The sequence below is a fragment of the Microtus ochrogaster genome, chromosome 17 (genome assembly GCF_000317375.1).
Source record: "Microtus ochrogaster isolate Prairie Vole_2 chromosome 17, MicOch1.0, whole genome shotgun sequence".
NCBI classification, from domain to species: domain Eukaryota; kingdom Metazoa; phylum Chordata; class Mammalia; order Rodentia; family Cricetidae; genus Microtus; species Microtus ochrogaster.
This window is the reverse complement of record NC_022019.1, coordinates 18,344,638-18,363,005: the sequence shown is the minus strand read 5'-3', so window position 1 is coordinate 18,363,005 and position 18,368 is coordinate 18,344,638. Positions and strand designations below refer to the sequence as shown.

The following is an 18,368-nucleotide window of genomic DNA, read 5'->3' as shown; positions in this document are numbered from 1 at the left end:
TTGCCTAGACCAGAAAAGTGATTTAAATAAAAGAATCGTAAACTAAACTATTTTTATGTGTCATTTAGAATACGAATTCAAGCTTTGAATAGCCTTGGAGCTGGCCCTTTCAGCCACACGATTAAATTAAAAACTAAGCCCCTCCCTCCCGATCCACCTCGGCTGGAATGTGTTGCCTTTAACCACCAGAACCTTAAGCTTAAATGGGGAGAAGGAACCCCGAAGACATTATCAACAGATGCTGTTCAGTACCACCTTCAGATGGAGGATAGAAATGGAAGGTGGGGCTTCTAATTTCTTTCTCATATGTATATCTGGGGGGTTAATGTATATGAATGTTTATAGTGTAAACAGTTTGCCAGAGCAGAGTGAAGGCTATCAGAATGGGCCACCTAGGTGGTTCAGTGGGTAAAGACACCTGCTGCCAATCTCGCCCTGAGTTCAATCCCTGAGACCCACAGGATGGAAGGAGAGAACCAACTTCTACAAGTTGTTATTTGACTGCACACATGCACCATGGCATATGTGTCACAGGCACATACACACGCACACACAGAGACTTAATTAAAATGTGGTGAAGTTATCTATCAAAACTATCTTACTTAATTTTAAGTGTATGTTTCCAGACTCAGAAGGCTCTCTGGCTTTCCTGTTATCACTCCAGTGATACCAAGTAGGCTGTTCTGGAGCTCTGCCTGTCAGCTCTTGGCTTGGCTGTGAAGGAACTCTACATATTGATTTCCAGCTGGGTTGTGATTTGCTCAAGGCTTCTGAGGTTCTAGACAGCAAGATAATGACTCACTGCCTCACAGTCCTAGAGCACGGCCTCCACACTGAATCAACAACAACAGTTCAGTCCCCTCCTCACTGGCAGGTCCCGATTGGGTTCTGTGATTTATTCTAAACACTTTATTTCAATTATAATGTGTTATTCAGATTATTTTTTAACATTATTTAAATACCAACATAGGACGGTTTATTCACCCTGCTACAAAGAAACCCTCAGAAAAAAAACAAAAAAAAAATCCCTTTTTTTTAAATAAAAAAAAAACGAGAAATTTAAGTGCAGATTATCTTGTAGTTCACGTTCATGCTGCAGATAACAAACTTTATGATTATGACTTGTTTAGAAATAACTCGTAATAAAAGCAGTGCCTTCGTGTTGTTCTGATGCCTTGGCAAAGATGTACCAAGATCCTGAGAAGAGACTTCAGATGGTTAAGCATTAGATTAGTGATACATTTTTCCATAAATCAAGTCAGATTGGGAGGTCTACATCTGTGTTTTTTATTATCTGGTAGAAAACATAATTGTCAATTACTCCTAAGGTTAAGGTTTTAGAGCCACATATTCTCAAATAACATGCCCCATTTACACTGTCGTGCTTTTTAAAACATTTTTATATGGTGTTGTGAAGTTGATTATTTCTGTTTCAGGTTTGTCTCCCTGTACAGAGGGCCTTGTCATACATACAAAGTACAAAGGCTCAATGAGTTCACATCCTACAAGTTCTGCATTCAAGCTTGCAATGAGGCTGGGGAAGGCCCTCTCTCCCGAGAATATGTTTTCACTACTCCAAAATCTGTCCCATCTGCCTTGAAAGGTAATGTATTTCCCCTGAAGCTGTTTTCTTTGATAAGATGCTTTATTCTAATTAAACTCTCGCCCCAAATGTCTCCCCATCAGTTGCATTAAAGCATAGAGAAAGCGCACATGCTAAGCGTTCCACTCACTCATCATGGCTGTTTCATGTGCTAGTCACTAGTACTCAGAAAAGTCACTCATCTTTTTATGATCTGACAGAAAATACTAAATTGAATAAATAAGTTGTGTGTTCTAATTAAGTTCATTTGGTATTTCTGTTGTTGTTGTTCAAAGAATATATATCACAAACCCTGATTATGTTAATGTCTTCAGATTGGGGGAGCCAGGTCTGCTCTCAGAAAGACAGATGTTTGTTCAGCTTGGCCTCACACACACATGGACTCATGTGCATGCACACTATGCACATGTTTCTAACTCTGAAGCAGCTCTCATTTTAAATGTTTCTGGCAAGGATTGTACTTTGTGTATTTATCTAAAGAGATGAAAGTTGATTGCACTCTGAGAACTGGTGAGACTGCTGGGGCAGTTCGTGCATCCGACTGTTAAGCAGACCCCAGCTAGAGCGGTTGTCTGTAGCGAGCCTGCCTGATGTCGATGAGTTGTGCTGCTCGTTCACCTGCTCCCTTATTCCAGTCAGCGTCTCATGGCTTCATAAAGATTGCTGCTGCTGTTTTACATTACTTTACATGCCTATTGCAGAAGTTCACCATCTATGTTTATGACTTGTTTTAGAGATTTGATTTTAATTAAAACAAGTATCTGTGTAATGTGCCTAATTAAATTAAATGGAGCTGATATTATTTATATTTGTTTCATTTTAGCCCCCAAAATAGAGAAAATAAATGATCACATTTGTGAAATTACATGGGAATATTTACAGCCAATGAAAGGTGACCCAGTTATTTATAATCTCCAAGTTATGGTGGGAAAAGATTCAGAATTCAAACAGGTATGTATCAAGATACCATTTTATATGTAGATAACTTTTAATCTTTAGTTTTTAATTCTCAGTGGAAGATTTGACTCTATTTACTCTAATTAAGAAACATTTGTCCAGTGCTCACTGCTTTCCAGCTATCTTGGAACTCACAGTATTCAGTGAATGTACTGTCCTTGAGAGATTATTCTTTGATACTGCAGTGACTCATTTAGCTCAAGCTCTTTGCCAGCAATCAGGACACAGCAGTGAGAAGTCACAGTGGAGTGGAAGGACACACCTCAGTATACACTGTGTCGGATGGTTGCAACTGAGTCAGAGGTCTGGGGAATACTGTAGTTCCCCTGAGGAAGTGCTGTGAGAGGAGTAACCACCAAGAGGCCCAGGGCAGCAAAGTGCTTGTTAAATTTCATCAGCAGTCAAGGGAGCCCTAGGACAAACTTGATGGAGTCAGTGTTTACTACTGCAAGCCCATCCCACCTCAGTAGCTGACCTACACAGCAGGCTTGATTGTTGAGCCTTGCTGAAGCCAGACTTGACATTTCCTGGTTCCCCTTCAGCACTCCAGCCCCTATAGACTTAGTCTGTTGAGAAGTGAACAGTAAGGAAGCCGTCATGCTACAGAGGAAATCCTATGTGGAGATCATACTGACATCCATGGGTATGCAGTAACTTTTACTCCTAGTGAAATTAGAAGCCAGGAGAGGATTTTTGTTTTCTACATCAAATAGTTACATAATCAGACACACTTTGATTACATTGTTGAAATTGGAATAGGACAAAGACAGAAGCAGGGAAATCAGTAAGGAGGTTTGAGTAATAATAATAATTATTATACTGTAATGTTTTTGAAGAGCATCTAACAAGATGAAGGTCTAAGGAAGTCAGTGTGTTAAGTATTGTAGTTAGTAATCTAAAGTGAGTGATCTCTGTATTATTGCTATTATTATCCAATGCGTGACTGTAACAGTATAATTATATAGTGAATATAACAATAGACTTGTATGATGCAAGTCTAGGGGAACTGTCACTGTCCTGGCAGGGAATTTTCCAGGACAGCTTCTGGTACAGACTAGGTTAGTATTTCTAAGGAAAATCGGTAACCAAGACAGTCTGTAACCATTGTTCTTCATCTGCTTGTTTTTCCCTTTCTGCTGTCACCCTTCTTTAGTTTTGATGATTTACAAAGTTTTTATTGTATCCTACAATTTCTTTTCCCATTAGAAAAATTAATCATTCATCTGCTTTATTCCAGCCTTATGATATTATTGTAATAGAATTTTCATGTATATATTTGTTTTCTTTAAAACTTTATAGAAGTACAGTATCTTAACTAAAATCACAAAGGGCCCCCAGAGTTAAATTTAGCATACCATTGTTTTTCTCCTTAAATCATCTGTTAATTGATTTAATAGTTATGTTTCAAATTAATTTATAGATGAGCAGTTTTACTTCCCAGGAAGAAGCAAAATTAATATTAAAGAAAATATAAATGTCTAGCTGCATGTTTAAAGGAAATAGAGACCCCACATTTTGGTAATATATGAATTTTAATAAGTTTATGTTACTACATGAAACAGTAAGGCTAATTCTAACTTAACTTTAAATCTAAATTAGTATCATTTAAAATTACTAATTATAAAACTGAAAAGGCTGACTCCCCCCAAATCTCACTCCTGCTGTTATCCCTCTTAAGTCCCCAGCACTTGACCAAGTCTTACAGCTTACCGGAAAGGTAACACTCCGGAAGCTGCAGGTCATCTGAAAAGAGTTCCGTGGGGTTTTTTTGTTTGTTTCGTTTTATTTTTTGTTTTTCTGGAATGTTTGTTGTTTACTTGATGTTCAGTATGCATAGGACAAGAAGTGTAGGGGAGAAGAGTTACTGTTCTGAGTCACTAAGGATGTTCTGATTTCAGGGAACTTTAGATTAGAGCAAGCACATGCTCGAATAGCACGTGCAGGTAGGTAAAAGCTTGGGGTTTGACTGCAGTCCTAGCACTGGGGAGCCTAAGGCTGGAGGAATAGCTGTGCAACCAAGTCTTAGGGGCTGGAAACTCCCAAGTGTGAGATTCAGTAGAAGACACCAGGTATTGATGGGTCTCTGTTCTCAGATGTAGACATTTTTAAGAAAAGGATTATTATTTTAAATTACTAGTTTCCCAGCCAACCTATAAAATCCTGATCAACCTGTAAGGTTGAATCCTGGCAGCAGCAGGTACTATAACCCTAGGCCAAGCTCGGAAACAAATTGTTTTACCTTTCTTCATCATCCCTTCGTCAGTTGGTAGCTTTGCCCAGACCTTGCTGCCCTCTTGGCCTGTGCTTCACCTGACTTTACTTCATCTAGAGTTGCCCCCTTCTCAAGAATGGATTTGTTGTATTGCCATTCTCCCTGTACACGTGCTTACCCTATGTATTCCTTGTCTTCACTAGAGGCTAGGAGAGAGAGTCCTGGGTCAACTTAGACAAGTCAGGTGTCTAGTGGCTCTTCAGGCCTCAAGTGCATTCATTCACATGGCGTTCCCGAGAGTCTAAGAAGGTGGCATGTGAAGTATAAAAGGAGGACAGCATCTTCAAAGGAGTCCAACAACCTGGAGGTTTTGCAAGTGCTGCAAAGTCACCTTGAATTTCTCATGAGCAGTTGTATGTGAGTCCCTTACAGAAGAGCCAGGAGGTCGGTAGGCCTGATGGCTCCAGCAGCTCAGTGCATTCATCAAGGACTGTACTTAGTAGTGGGGAAGTTCCATTCAGGAGAGAGGGACCAAATTTCAAAGACACTTAGGAGCTATTGCCAACTCAGGCCTGGCCCACCTTTGAAACTCAGAGAGAGAGGCCAGGAGTACATGAACTGGGTAGGGAAGGGTTAGAATTCTTGCCCCAACGTGAAAGTACTGTTAGTGGTTGTAGGTGTTAGCATTAGCGGGGGGTCTGTGCAGAAGCAGAGTCAGTGGGATACACAGCCATGTATTTGGGGCCCAGGAAGGCTACTGGTGTCTTTACAGTGTAGACAAACCCGCAGACCTGAGAAGCAGGAGTGCCAGTGGCTTAAGTCCTAGCGCAAGTCCATGCCACCACGTGTATCTCAGCCAAACAGACATGATAAACTTGCCTTCTTTGTCTTTTCATTCTGCTCAGATATGGAGTGGTGCCCACCCACGTTGGTCAGTTCCAAACCACTCTCAGACACACTGAAGTGGTGGCACACTCTCATCCGAGTGTCACTCAGAGAAGTGACAGCGGAGCATGAGTGTCGAGACAGAGGCTGACTTTCTTTCTCAGTGTAGCTTTGACTGTCCTGCAACTTACTCTCTGTAAGCCAGGCTGGCCTTGAACTCACAGAAATCCACCTGCCTCTGCCTCCTGAGTGCTGGAATTAAAGGCGTGCACCACCATCACCCAGCTTCCAGGGTTTCTTAAAAGCAGTGCTCCTTAGAGTACACAAAACTATCACTTAAAGTATTCATAAGTCAGGAAAGGATCATATCATGTGACTATATATACACTGTTGTGATAGTATGCTTATACATTGGGATTTTTAAATGTAATCAAGTGCCTAGTGCTGTATCTTAAGGCAATACTTAAGTGATTTGTTTTTGGTGGTATTGGCATCAAGCCTTTGTTGTTTGCATTATCCCATACAAAAGTACTGTATATCCAGAATCACTGATAGAAATTACACTGTGTATTCAATTCCAAAATTATGGAAAATCTCACAGAAAAATAACAAAATCTGTTGTTGTTTGATGGCAGCTTCAAAGGTAAATATATGTTTGTCCTTAAAAGATAAGAGCTGCTTTGAGTCTTAGTGTGAGTCTTTGATAAGTTAAATCTATGTGACCACCAAGTGAGTTTTTAGAGATATGATTGATACAAAGAGGTAAGATATTGAGTTCATTCTCATTGACCTGAGGCCTCAATTATTTAATGGGAGAAGGGGTCAGCATGTTATAACTTGCTTCAATTCTTTGAACTCTAAGGCTTAGCCAGTTCTTCTCAAGCCCTTCAGGCTTATTGAACAGCTTCTTGGGATATGTAAGCCCTTTGTGTTACCTTTAGCAAGTACCTGTTTTCTTCAGTTCCGTGCCTCTGGTCCTGTGAGACACCACCCTGTGTTCCTCCCAAGCTCTCCACATAGAACTGAAAACATGATCTCATCATCTTCTTCCCAATGTCTTCAGTATCCACAGCAGTCAGTATTATCTCTACCAACTCATATTCAAAGCTCATACCTAGACTTAGGCCCATGGAAGACAGTATCAGGGCCTCACAACCCTGTTCTACAGCAAGAGCCCAGCTCCTTTTATAGCCCTTCACACAGTTTTATGATGGGCATTCCTTAGACACTAATGCCACAACTCCTAAGGTGGACTCTTTGAGTTAAAAACCTAAATTTAGGGCCAGGCACAGTGCACACACCTTTAATTCTAGCACTAGGAGACAGAGGCAGACAGATCTCTGAGTTCCAGGACAGCCAGGGTCACACAGAAACCCCGTCTCAAAAAACCAAAAGAGTTTCAAACTAGTATCAGTGTATCCTTACACACACTCTCTCTTCTACACCCTGTCATTTGTCACACTCAAGCCATTTGTTGAGGGTTTTTCTTCCCTAGCCATATTATCATACTCAGTTGAAGAAGATAAAATAGTGAGGGGGAGCCCAAAGCTTAAAAAAAAATTTCATTAATGCTCCAGCAGGATTCTGAGTTCAAGGCCATTCTGGGCTTCAAAGCAAGATCCTACCTATCTCAGAAAGAAAACAAAAGACAAAAATTAAAAATGACTCCATCATAATAAGATAAATGCACATTTCTATTAAAATGATTTTATATATATGTACTGCTTTACATTGACATTCTCTATCCTATGTAAGCTATTCTGGCATATCTCAGACAGTCCTTGGAACACTGATCTGCTTTCTCAGATCAGTACACATTTTACCATTTCCTTAAGATTTGCCTTCTGGCTTTTTGCAATAAAAGTTCCTTTTTCTTGTCAGCATCTACATTTTTACTTGATGTCATTAATTTTACTAATTTGTTAGATACCTACCACATGCTGGATTGTGGAGATATTACAGAAAATGAGATGAGATCTTACACTACCTCCTTGAGAGCAAACTTATTTGTTAAAAGTTAGATTTACAACACAGGTATAATTGGGACAGACAGAATGCTTGACAGTCCACATGCAGGTGTCCGTATATGTGACTTGTAGGCCACCACTCGCTGAAGGAAGCCACCAGGAAGAGGCATGACATTCTGAGCCTTGGTTTTCTTGTTGGGAGAATGAGCAGAGGCTCCCTAATGAGAATGATAACGTCTGTGAACCTCTGCTGTCAGCTGGGCACTGCTAGCGCTTTAACAAGCAGTGGTTCACCTTAGTCTCATAACTGCCATAGAGTTAGCTGTCACTGTGCCTAGTGTACTGAGGTGAGTTCTCACTGAGCTATGAAGCCACCATGCAGGGATGGGGTCAAAGGGCAGCCAGCTCTGGTAGACGACTTCCTCTTCCCTAGGACAATCATGTGATCTCTGCAATGTTTATTTTTTCTCTAAGGCATGACCACCGAGTTAGGTTTTAAGATTCTAGTCTGATTCCAAGTCACCAGTCTCTTTCTGAAGTTGACAAAGTGATTCACAGTAGAATCCTGTAGACAACTTCCCTGCTGTTGTTTGATTGGACAGATGTTTCAAAGTGTATAGAATTTCACTGCCTAGGCAGTCTTGGTGAACAAGATTATACAATCTCCTCTCTCATCCAGTGAGTTCATGAAGAACAAGAAAAGATGACTTCTTTTTCATTTGCTTGAGTAAAGCTGGGAAATGCTTGGGAATTGATCTCTGCACTTGATTAACTTTCTTGTAAACTGTGAGGCCACATCTCACATCCTCGCACTTGCAACACACTAGCCAGTACTTTAGTGGGTGGGGTGTTTACCAGAGATGGAGCGGTGGGCGAAGTACTTGCCATCCAGCTGAGGACTTGCGTTTGAATCCTAGCATCCACGTAACGACCAGGTACAGCAGCATGTGCCTAAAACCCCAGAGCTTGGGAGGTGGACACAGGAGAACCATCAAGATAGAGACAGGTTCACTGAGAGACTCTCAAACTAGTAATGAATAAAGCAGAGAGTGGGGGAAGACAGTGAGACAGAGTGGTGCCCTGGCCTGCGTGTGTGGTGTCCACACACCGCACGTACACAAAGATGAAATGAGCGATACTCATAACCTTTATGTCTAAAGTATCCAGAACGTGACTGTGCTGATGTTTCCTGTCCAGGCTTCTTACCCCATTCTTCTTCCAATATTTCCTTAACAGATTTACAAGGGCCCTGACACTTCATTCCGGTATTCCAGCCTTCAGCTGAACTGTGAATATCGCTTTCGCGTGTGTGCCATTCGCCAATGCCAAGATCCTGTGGGGCATCAGGACCTGGTAGGTCCCTACAGCACCACAGTGCTCTTCATCTCCCAGAGGACAGAGCCACCGGCCAGCGCCAACAAAGACACTGTGGACAGCGTGCGGACCAGGCGCACCCTCAGTGACGAGCAGTGTGCTGCCGTCATCCTGGTGTTGTTCGCTTTTTTTTCCATTCTGATTGCCTTTATCATTCAGTACTTTGTAATCAAGTGAAAATATAACTTTATTTTTAACACTGTATTACATTTTATTTTGTCATGTACTAAAATTATTTCTGTATTGCTTTTACAAAATGGTGGCATTTAGCACTGGCATTGAGACTCTATATTGAAACATGGTTTTGGCATTTTCAGTGCTTATGTTGTTAGGCAAAGGCTGGCACTTCATGAGAATTCAGCCACAGAAACATCATTTTGGGGAGAGCTTTTTGTTTCGATCTTTGATTGGGACTTTTCCCCCCCTTTTTCCTTTTTTTCCTCCTCCCCACCTCCCTTGGATATGCCTTCTAGTAGGACAAACTTTCTAAAGGGCAGCATTTATGATTGTTTTGACCAGTTAGCATAAGTTTAACAGTGATAACCACATCTGTTTGTTTCCATGATGATTGCCATGTGGAAATTTCAAATTGACTAGAATTTACACTAACATGCTCTACGAAACTTGTTCAAGTCTGATGCTGTGAAAGCAACCTAGTGCTATATTTCTACCTCCTCATTTGTCTTAATTGTTTGGTAAGTGGGATTTTGATGAATAACTGGAGGGCTTAGCAAACAAGAACTGGATGAAGGAATCTGAGTGAGAAAAGGCTTCCTGTTTGGTGAGTGTGGAGTTCTCCTTACACTACATGTGAGTTCACAAGTTAAGTCTGAGAAAGCACAGACCCCAGAAGTACTGATCTTTACTTGAACAGTACCTCTTCTTGGGATTGGAGAGCAGAGAACTTTTAAATAGTAACTGAATTTGAATCTCATTAAGCTCCTGTTTTCTGGACCTTTAAACTGTGTGTGTGTGTGTGTGTGTGTGTGTGTGTGTGTGTGTGTGTGTGTGTGTAAGTGCATCCATGTGCTGTGTTCAGACTGTCAGGTAAGGAGACACGTGTCCACACTTGTCATTTGGTCTAGGCTAGCTTGGAAGGACTCCCAATGGTTTTTGCAGCATCTCCTATAACTACTGCCGTCGCCATCAGAATTTCTAATCAAACTCAACCTTTTTGTTTGGGGTACCAAATCTGAAGACAAAATTAATTTGCACCAGTAAACTTCAAGCTGCTTTCTTTCTTGAGAAACTAATGTTTAATGTATAATGTCTGTTTGGATACTGTTCCAAATCGTTGATTGCATGTGGGTACCGTTGCATTAGAGCACTTTGCAAATCGCATAGTTCATTGCTGTCTTGTGAGCTTGCATTTGTGAGTTGATGGATGATCAGATTGAATTTTGTTGTATCGCATTGTACATCTCGCCTCGATGTCAATGACTGCCAGTAATAATACAGTCTGCAATGAATTTATATGAAATTTTTGTTTTATCGCATCTGTTATCTGTAGACATCTGTAACTAGCTTCTTTAATTTATTATTTGAATTTTAGAGTAGTGGATCACTAATTTTTAGTTGCTGAGGTTTGCATTTTAGTGATTACTAAGCACTCTGTCTGTCAAAAAGAAACGTATGTTTTGTGCTTTGAAGATCTCTGAAGAACTTCCCTTGTAGTAGAATGGGCATGTATTGTAATTGTTTTATGTCAAATAATCTGCGCTGTAGAAAACACATTAACGTTTGTTCAAAAAAAAAAAGGATAAACTTGGCCTCTCCAAGTGGTAAGAAAACTCTGTCACTATAATATACTGTATGTTTACATTTTATTTAATCTCTTACAAATAGGGTGATGACTTGTCCCCCAAACAACTGCGATTACGATTGTTTTCTAGAAACTTCTTCAAAGTGCCACATTTGGCAGTACAAATGAGTCTGAGTGTAAGAGCCCAGAGATTTCTATATAGTTGAATGTCTAAAATGGTAAAATGTGCCACACAGTGGCTTATGTTTTTCATAGTAATTCAAATGAACTCCTATTTTTGATAGTAAATGTCATTTAATAGTGTACTCGCCATTTGAGCCTCACTGCAAAGTTAGTGCAGAGGAGAAAACAATTTTTAATGTAATCTTGATTTTACCTCATATACTGTACATTCCAAAAACTCAACTTTTTAAAGATTATAGATACACTACCAAACATATCACCTTAAAATTGTATAAGGTTGAGCTTCATACAAGTGAAAAAATATAATCTCATAAGAATACATAAATATGTAGCAAAAGGTATCTGTAAAATCCATTGAAAATAAAAGTTGTATCATTCTTTTTTGAGATATGGGTTTTCTTTATTCATAAACAGTTCACCATTGGCTGCCAGTGTAAGAAAGTGAACTATCTCCTCCCTCGACGGGGCTCACAACAGTTTCCCCCATGGTATTGAGCTTCAGCCAGTGCAAACATACTCATTATTCAAGTACGAGTCCAGTAGACTGGAGAATGAATTAGAAGCTTTACCCCAGTGCTCAGGAGGCAGGTGCAAGTGGGTCTGTGAGTTCTAGGCCAGCCAGGGCCTAGACCCTGCCTCAAAATAAAAGAGTTTAGAACCTTTGTCCTAATGAATTCATCTTGTGCAATTCCTTAAATGTCTTGTTCACATTACGTAAAAGCTGATTCTGGTATAAACTTCCCATTGGAAAGAAAAGAAGAAAATTCTAGTCCCATCTACTGAGAGGCAGAGGCAGGAGGATCATTTCGGCCTAGGAGTTAAATGCCGTGCTGGGCAGCAAGATTCTCTAAAGAAAACAAAAAATTTTCCTAGGAAGAATAAAATCCCTGACCCCAAATTTGTTATCTGTTAACATTTCTCCACCAACAGAAGCCCAGAGCCTTCCTGTTGCTGATGCCGCTGGGTCTGCTCCTCTGCAAAGTTCAACTTTCCCTTGTTCCCCACCACCACTCAGTCCCACAGGCCTCCTCCGGAGTTCATTGCTAGTTTAGTGAAGCTTGAAGTCGAGGCTGAGCAAAGGGATCAGAGCCATCACTTCACAGTAGCAAACACGGACGAGAACATCCTGTGGAGGCCATCAGATTCCCACACAGCACTGCACCTGTTGCCTCTGGCTGGCTTTCCAGGGCTTAGCTTCTAACACAAGTACCTTTTCACCAATGTTGAAGCAGATGAAAAAGAAGCAAGAGAGGCCTTCCGTGTGGTGGTCCAAGGAGACAAGCACACAAAACTGGCTTAAAACCCCTGATCCCCTACCATCCAAAAAAAAAAAAAAAAAGGTGATGTTGTCATGTTATAATCCTTTTGTCTAGGTCATCATTTTCTCCCATATGTTCTTTATGTTTCTGCTTTTTGAGTCAGTATTATCTATCATGTAGCCCAGGATGGCCTTGAACTCCAGTCCTGCTAAGTGCTGGATTTGTATGTGTGCACCACCATGCCCAGTTTTTCCCTGGTGATCATAGAAACAACGCAGGGGGAAGGAACTGACCAATAAATAAATAAATACACAGCTGTGGTCATCAAACAGTCAACTTTACAGATGAACCTTCGGATGTTTAGATGCTGCAATGGCAGCTTTTCATCTCATGGTTGAAAGGGGTAAGCTCACCCCTGGCCACACTGAGCCTGCCTCTGTTCCCCAGGTGTAGCTGAGATGAGCGTCTCCTGCAGAGTGACAGGAAGCTGTGCCATCACTGCCTCTCACCTGCATTTGTCCTACCTCTGCTATGCAGAGAAACCTGGAGACACCTGAGCCCAGATCCATGTGATGGTCACATCCTAAAGGTTTGTTAACTGAGAAGCGAGCTCTGGGTCACCCTGCCAGGTTCCTCTTCCCGAGCCAGCTTTGCTTAAGATGCCTTTTCTGGGGACTGGTAAGATGGCCCAGTAGTTGAAGACACTGGCAGGCAAGCCTGCGGACCTGAGAGCCATCCCTGAAACCCACATGGCAGGAGAACTCCCTTTGCAAGTTGTCTTTAGCAGTGCATACAGTCATTCACACACAGAAACCATTTCTTGACACCTGGAGTCTAGGAACTAAGAGGCTGGGTGAGAAGGCAGTGGCTGCCTGAGGATAGGGAGAGCTGCGGGTCCACGCCGTGGACACCAGTCTACAGGTGTACCTGTATCCCACTGTACAGGTCTGGGATAGGACCCCAGACCTGCCCTACCTTTCCTATTCTACATAGACATACTGAAAATGTGAAACATAAAACTCCCCAAATCTGCTTTGTTAAATGTTAGGAAATGTGAACTGGGGAGAGCCTAGCTCAGTAGTAAATCCCCAGCAAAGTTTTACTTTGCTTCTAACCACAGGACTGCACATGCAAGTAGCAGATGTGTTACAGAACGTGTCAGTGGCTGTGGCTGTTGACCTTTCCATGGTCGCCGCAGTTACTGACCTATGAAGTGGTCTGTAAAATTCCAGTTGGAGACATTGCCCCAAGCCTTTCTCACCTGCCCTCCTAATCTAGTTTCTGGAAGACTTGCAGCAGACTCCAGCTCTGCTTAGCTCTCCCTATGGCTACTAATGTTAGTTTGCACCCAGCAAGAGGCCACAGTGCTCATTGGCCTTACCAATGCACTGGGCGGCCCCAAGTAACAGCCTCTTGGCCATTAAAGATTGAGTTAAATTATGTGAGGGCTCAAATAGTATGCACTAGGTCTTGTAATCAGGACATCTTAGTCTGTCAAAGGCCTTAGAGGTCTCCTGGGGTTGTCATTTAAAACACACCTGGAAGAGAAGTCACACCATGCAACAGGGCTTCCATGGGAGGTTGATTGGAAGAGGAGAGAGAAGGGGCAAAGGGGAGCAGAAATTGGTCCCTGGAGACAAGAGTGGTGGATGTCTAAATACTAACATCCTTCCCTTTGATTTATAAAAGGGTGAGGTGGGGATGAGAGCTCTTTGTTCTCGAGACTGCTTCTAGCTGACCTGGGACATCAGACTCTCGGGATGGAGCTGAGAAAACTGGGGAGTTTGCCACGTCCTGGGGTAGGTTGTTTTACTTTGCTGTCCAGGCTCTGTGGAACTGTCCGGTATCCCTTGGATTTGGCACGATGCTGTTTGAGGTGAATCCAAACCGACTTCCTGGGATACCCATGCACGTCTGATAGACTTGGTACTTCCAGCTCTGTGGCTAACTGTTGGTAGTCCTGCTGTAACAGCAGCTAATTTGTTTAATTAGAAGTTTTGAATATATTATTGGGGATACGTAGAGAGGAAATTGATGAAGCAGGATGTGATTAATAGAATCAGGAGCATGCAGATCAGTCTGGGTGAATGCGAGGATATTTTAAGATGGAGAGCTGAGAGGGATAAAGAAAAAAAGCATCCTTGAGATCCAGAACTGAAAAATGAGAAGTCCCTGAAGGTGTAGTGGAAAGAAGGGTATAAGGATTAGGCACCATGGGATAGAGGGGGACCACTTCAGAATTAATGAGCCGGAGGTCTTGAACTAGGCAATAGCTACACAGAGGAACCCTGTCTTGAAAATTAATTAATTAATTAACTAATTAATTAATTAATTTGAAAAGTGAATTGTAATGTAAATATGTGACCCCGGTAAAAGTATTATTTAATAGCATGTCCACCCCCACCTCAAAAAGGGGTCTCAGCACACAGGTTGAGAACCACTGAGCTAAATCCTGCTAAAGCTATGCATTTTCCGTGAACAGCAATGAAACACACGTGGAGTAGGCAAAGCACAGTTTTACCAGAGAGGTGGCTGTGCTGGGGTGGAATTGTGAAGGCCTCTCTGCTTGGTCAAGGTCTGCATCTACGTCACGCTGCCGCACGTGACCTCACTCAACGTCGAGCATTGCTGGGCAATCTGCCGCCTGCAGCAGCGCAGGTCCTCTTTACCTGTAGCCGCCTCCAAGCGCCCACCCTGTGCTCCGGGCGGTGGCACAGCTCTCAGCTGGGCCCTTCTTTCTAGTGGTCGCCCGCTAGATGTCCTCCCCGGTCTCTCTGCCGACCTAGACCTGAACTGCACTTAGCAGATTCAAACCCTCGCTTCGGGTCCCTCTGGCCCTCGGGTCCTAGTGGACACCGGCGCTGTCTCCGCCTTCTTTCGGAACCGAGTCTGCGGAAGCTGCAGCGCTGTTCAGCCGCGCGAGCACCCTCCCTGACCTCGCAAAGCTAGAGGCGCCGACGGTCACTCTGTGGGTCACTACTGCCTACTTCTTCCTGCCCTTCCTGGGCTTCAGCATCCTTTGAGGGCTCACGGGACACTATACACTAGCTGTGGAAAAGCTGGGGCCCTCGGGAGGCCTGACGGGAAAAGGGTCAAGGACAGACAGTCCCGTGTCTTGAGTAAGTGCTACCGCCCGCTCTCCAAACGCCACGTTAGGCTCACCTCCACCTGTAGATCTGTTTCCCAGTGCATGTAGAGGCGCACCTGGGGGTGGGAAACTCGGAAACAGCGAAGGTTTTCGAAGTCGCTGCGATCCGGCATGAGTAACTGGGAGCTCGTTCAGTCTCTGAGAGGTTTGCAATTGGGCATTACTTCCAGCCCCTTTGAGAAGATGAGGCCCATTGCTGAAGATTCTGTTTAATGTTAAGTTACTCCGGAGCCTAATGCAAATCAAATCAAAAACTCCACACTCTGCAGACCTGTTGCTAATTGTTAGCAACGAAAAACAGAACATATTTCTGAAGCAGATGCCAAAACCGGGGCGGCAGCGGCGGCGGGGGGTCCTTTCTGGTGTAAAATCGTGCTTACACATTTGTGATCCTAATGTACAGTTAGAAAACAAACATCAGTGCAATTCACAACCTGATTTTTTGGGGGTTGGGGACTAGCCTGAGGATCTGTTTAAGTAAAGATTCTAACTTATTTTGCTGTTGTTTACACTTGCAAGTGCGGGGGAGGAGTGGGGCTTTATTTTATTTAAATACCTTTGCTAATTCCGGTGCCTGTGTCTTGTTATGCAGTGGTGGTGTTTCCTGCGTTCATAGTTTGTTGGTTGCCTTTCTATGTTGGCAGAATCATTTACATAAATTCCAAAGGTTCCCGGATGATGCTCTACTCTCAAAACTTTACTATTGTTGCTCTTCAGCAAATCGAACTGTTAGGTACAGTGTTCGAGAACTACCCTTCATGGTGTGTGACAACTCCTGTTCCCAGCCCAAGGCCGACCATTCACCTTTCTAAACCAAGGCCAGCCACTCAACTTCCCAAATCAAAGCCAGTGGCTCACCTTCCCAAACCCAAGCTGACCACACCCCTTCCCAAACCCAGGCAGTCTCACTGGTGATGGGGTTGTGATGACGGATGCTAAGAAGAAATCCCACACTAGCTCAGAATTTAGTATAATAAAGGGTTATTGATTGAGGGGTAGATTCACAGATTCAGATTTTCTCATACATGCTCAAGTTATGCCCAGCGTGGTTTGTAGTTTTTCCTTCTGCTGCTTGCAGATCAAGATATAGGATTCTTAGCACTGGATCTGCCTACAAGCCACCATGATGATAGTGGGCTAAAACCTCTGAAACTGTAAGCCAGCCCCAGTTAAATGTTTTCTTCTATAAAAGTTGCCATGGTCATGGTGTCTCTTCACAGCAATAGAAACCCTGACTAAGGCAGAATCTAATCTTTCTCTACTCCGGTTTTATTCCTACAATAGGTCATTACTTTGTGACACTGGAGCCTTCCTCTCTAGCCTTTTTTTCCCCCAGTTTTGTTTTCTAGGTCGTGGTTCTTAGACTGGGGAGTGCTTCGGTCACCTAGAAGACATGTCACAGCGCAGAGTGCTGGGCCTCCATCTAGAACTTCAGACCGAGTAGTTCTGGGTGGGACTCAAGAATCTGCCTTCTTCTTGGGTTCCTTTCCTGGGGGTGTTGATTCTTTAGGCCTCTTCTGCAGATTCTCGCTGCAGGAGATGGAGGTTCCAGATCAGGGTGGCATCCCCTGGGAGCTATCACCATGCAGAACCTCAGGCCCCCATCCCAGAGTCTGTGTCTGAAGATTCCATGTGATTCCCACACCGAATCCAGAAACTAAATCAGGGACATGAGACTCTAGGAGGGTGGCTCCAGAAATTATGTCTAAAGCTAGTGGGGAGGGGATTCTAATTTAAACTTGCCACAGATACTTCCTGGTGACTGTCTTTCACCAAACTGGTGTTCTAGGAGATACCAGAGCTGCATGACCTCTTCCAGCTGCACCTCTGAGGATCCTAAATGCATCATTGCCATGTTCTGTTGGAGAGCATGCCACTCAAGCTGGGCAAGTTTCACAGGGAGTTATTTTCCAGCACAGAGGGAGGAATTGGAAAGCAGCTGTGGTCCCATATAATCTTCCAGAAAACTATTGTTATTTGTGAAACCACATTCCAGTTTCCTTTGCCACGAGCAAGTTATTTCAAAGCATAAGCTTTAAATGTAAAGAATGGAGGTTTCCTAAACTCCTGATTGTACTGTTTTTTTTCTTAAATGACTTTCTGTTCAAAAACCATATTTTATGAAATTTTTGTTTTCAAATTGTTCTGTGGCTCAAGATGTAATCTATGGTGGCAAATGCTCTGTCTGCATCACATACTGTAAATATCAGTTAATTCAAAATTTTGTCAGTTAGCGTTACATTCTTCTGAATTTGTGTATCTTGTGTTCAGTCAATCATTTTTTTTCCTTGAATGCTTAGGGGTTTTGCCTGCTTTAGACTTTGAATATAGCAATTTTATGTCTTTTATCACTTCCCGTGGATTCTTTTCTTCTCTGCTGCTCCGACTGGGACATCCAGCACTATGCTAAATAGACCTGCTAAGCAGCCATCCTCATCTTGTTCTCCACCACAGAGGGTATCATTTAGCTTCACCACCGAGTTTAGTGCTAGTTATGGGCGTTTTGTGCATCACATTTAGTGAGGCTCTTCCCACTAGTGTACTGGGTGTTTGTAATTTTGGGGAATGATGGTCGTCTAACTTTGGCATTAAGGGAATGCTAACCTCTCCTCCAATTCTGGGATATTTCACATGGAGGGGTGTTGTAGGATATTATTTCAGCTGTGTAAAGATGTGTTACATTGGTTTTCGCTGTGGAATGTCACTTTAACTGTGTAAGGGTGTGTTACATTTGTTTATGCTGCATTTGTTTGATTGTGAAAAAGATGTGTTGCCTTTGTTCTACCCTGCCTGCTTAAGACACCTGATTGGTATAATAAAAAAGCTGAATGACCAATAGCTAGGCAGGAGAAATGATGGGTGGGGATGGTGGGCAGAAAAATCAAATAGGAGGAGAAAATCTAGGCAAGAGAAGAATAAAAGGAATGAGAGAACAAGGGACACACCGGGGCAAGAAGTCAGGCAGACACCAGACTCTTTTCTTCCCTCCCTCTTTCCTTCCCCTTCCTTCCTTCCTTC

General features: G+C 42.7%; 1 protein-coding gene across 6 annotated transcripts in view; it reads left to right on the top strand.

Moving 5' to 3' along the window:
• Fndc3a (fibronectin type III domain containing 3A) overlaps positions 1 to 10,755 on the top strand; it is a 136,415-nt gene extending 125,660 nt beyond the window's left edge. For 5 of the 6 annotated variants that reach the window (XM_026783165.1, XM_005355605.2, XM_026783164.1 and 2 more), the window contains 4 exons: positions 69 to 281; positions 1,437 to 1,603; positions 2,427 to 2,554; positions 8,861 to 9,307. In XM_026783165.1, the coding sequence (XP_026638966.1) occupies positions 69 to 281; positions 1,437 to 1,603; positions 2,427 to 2,554; positions 8,861 to 9,175 (823 nt within the window). In that variant the 3' untranslated portion in view covers positions 9,176 to 9,307. Of the gene's footprint in view, positions 1 to 68; positions 282 to 1,436; positions 1,604 to 2,426; positions 2,555 to 8,860 lie in introns of all 6 variants that reach the window. The other variant, XM_026783167.1, reaches the window with a different exon arrangement.
• Positions 10,756 to 18,368: the final 7,613 nt, after the last annotated feature.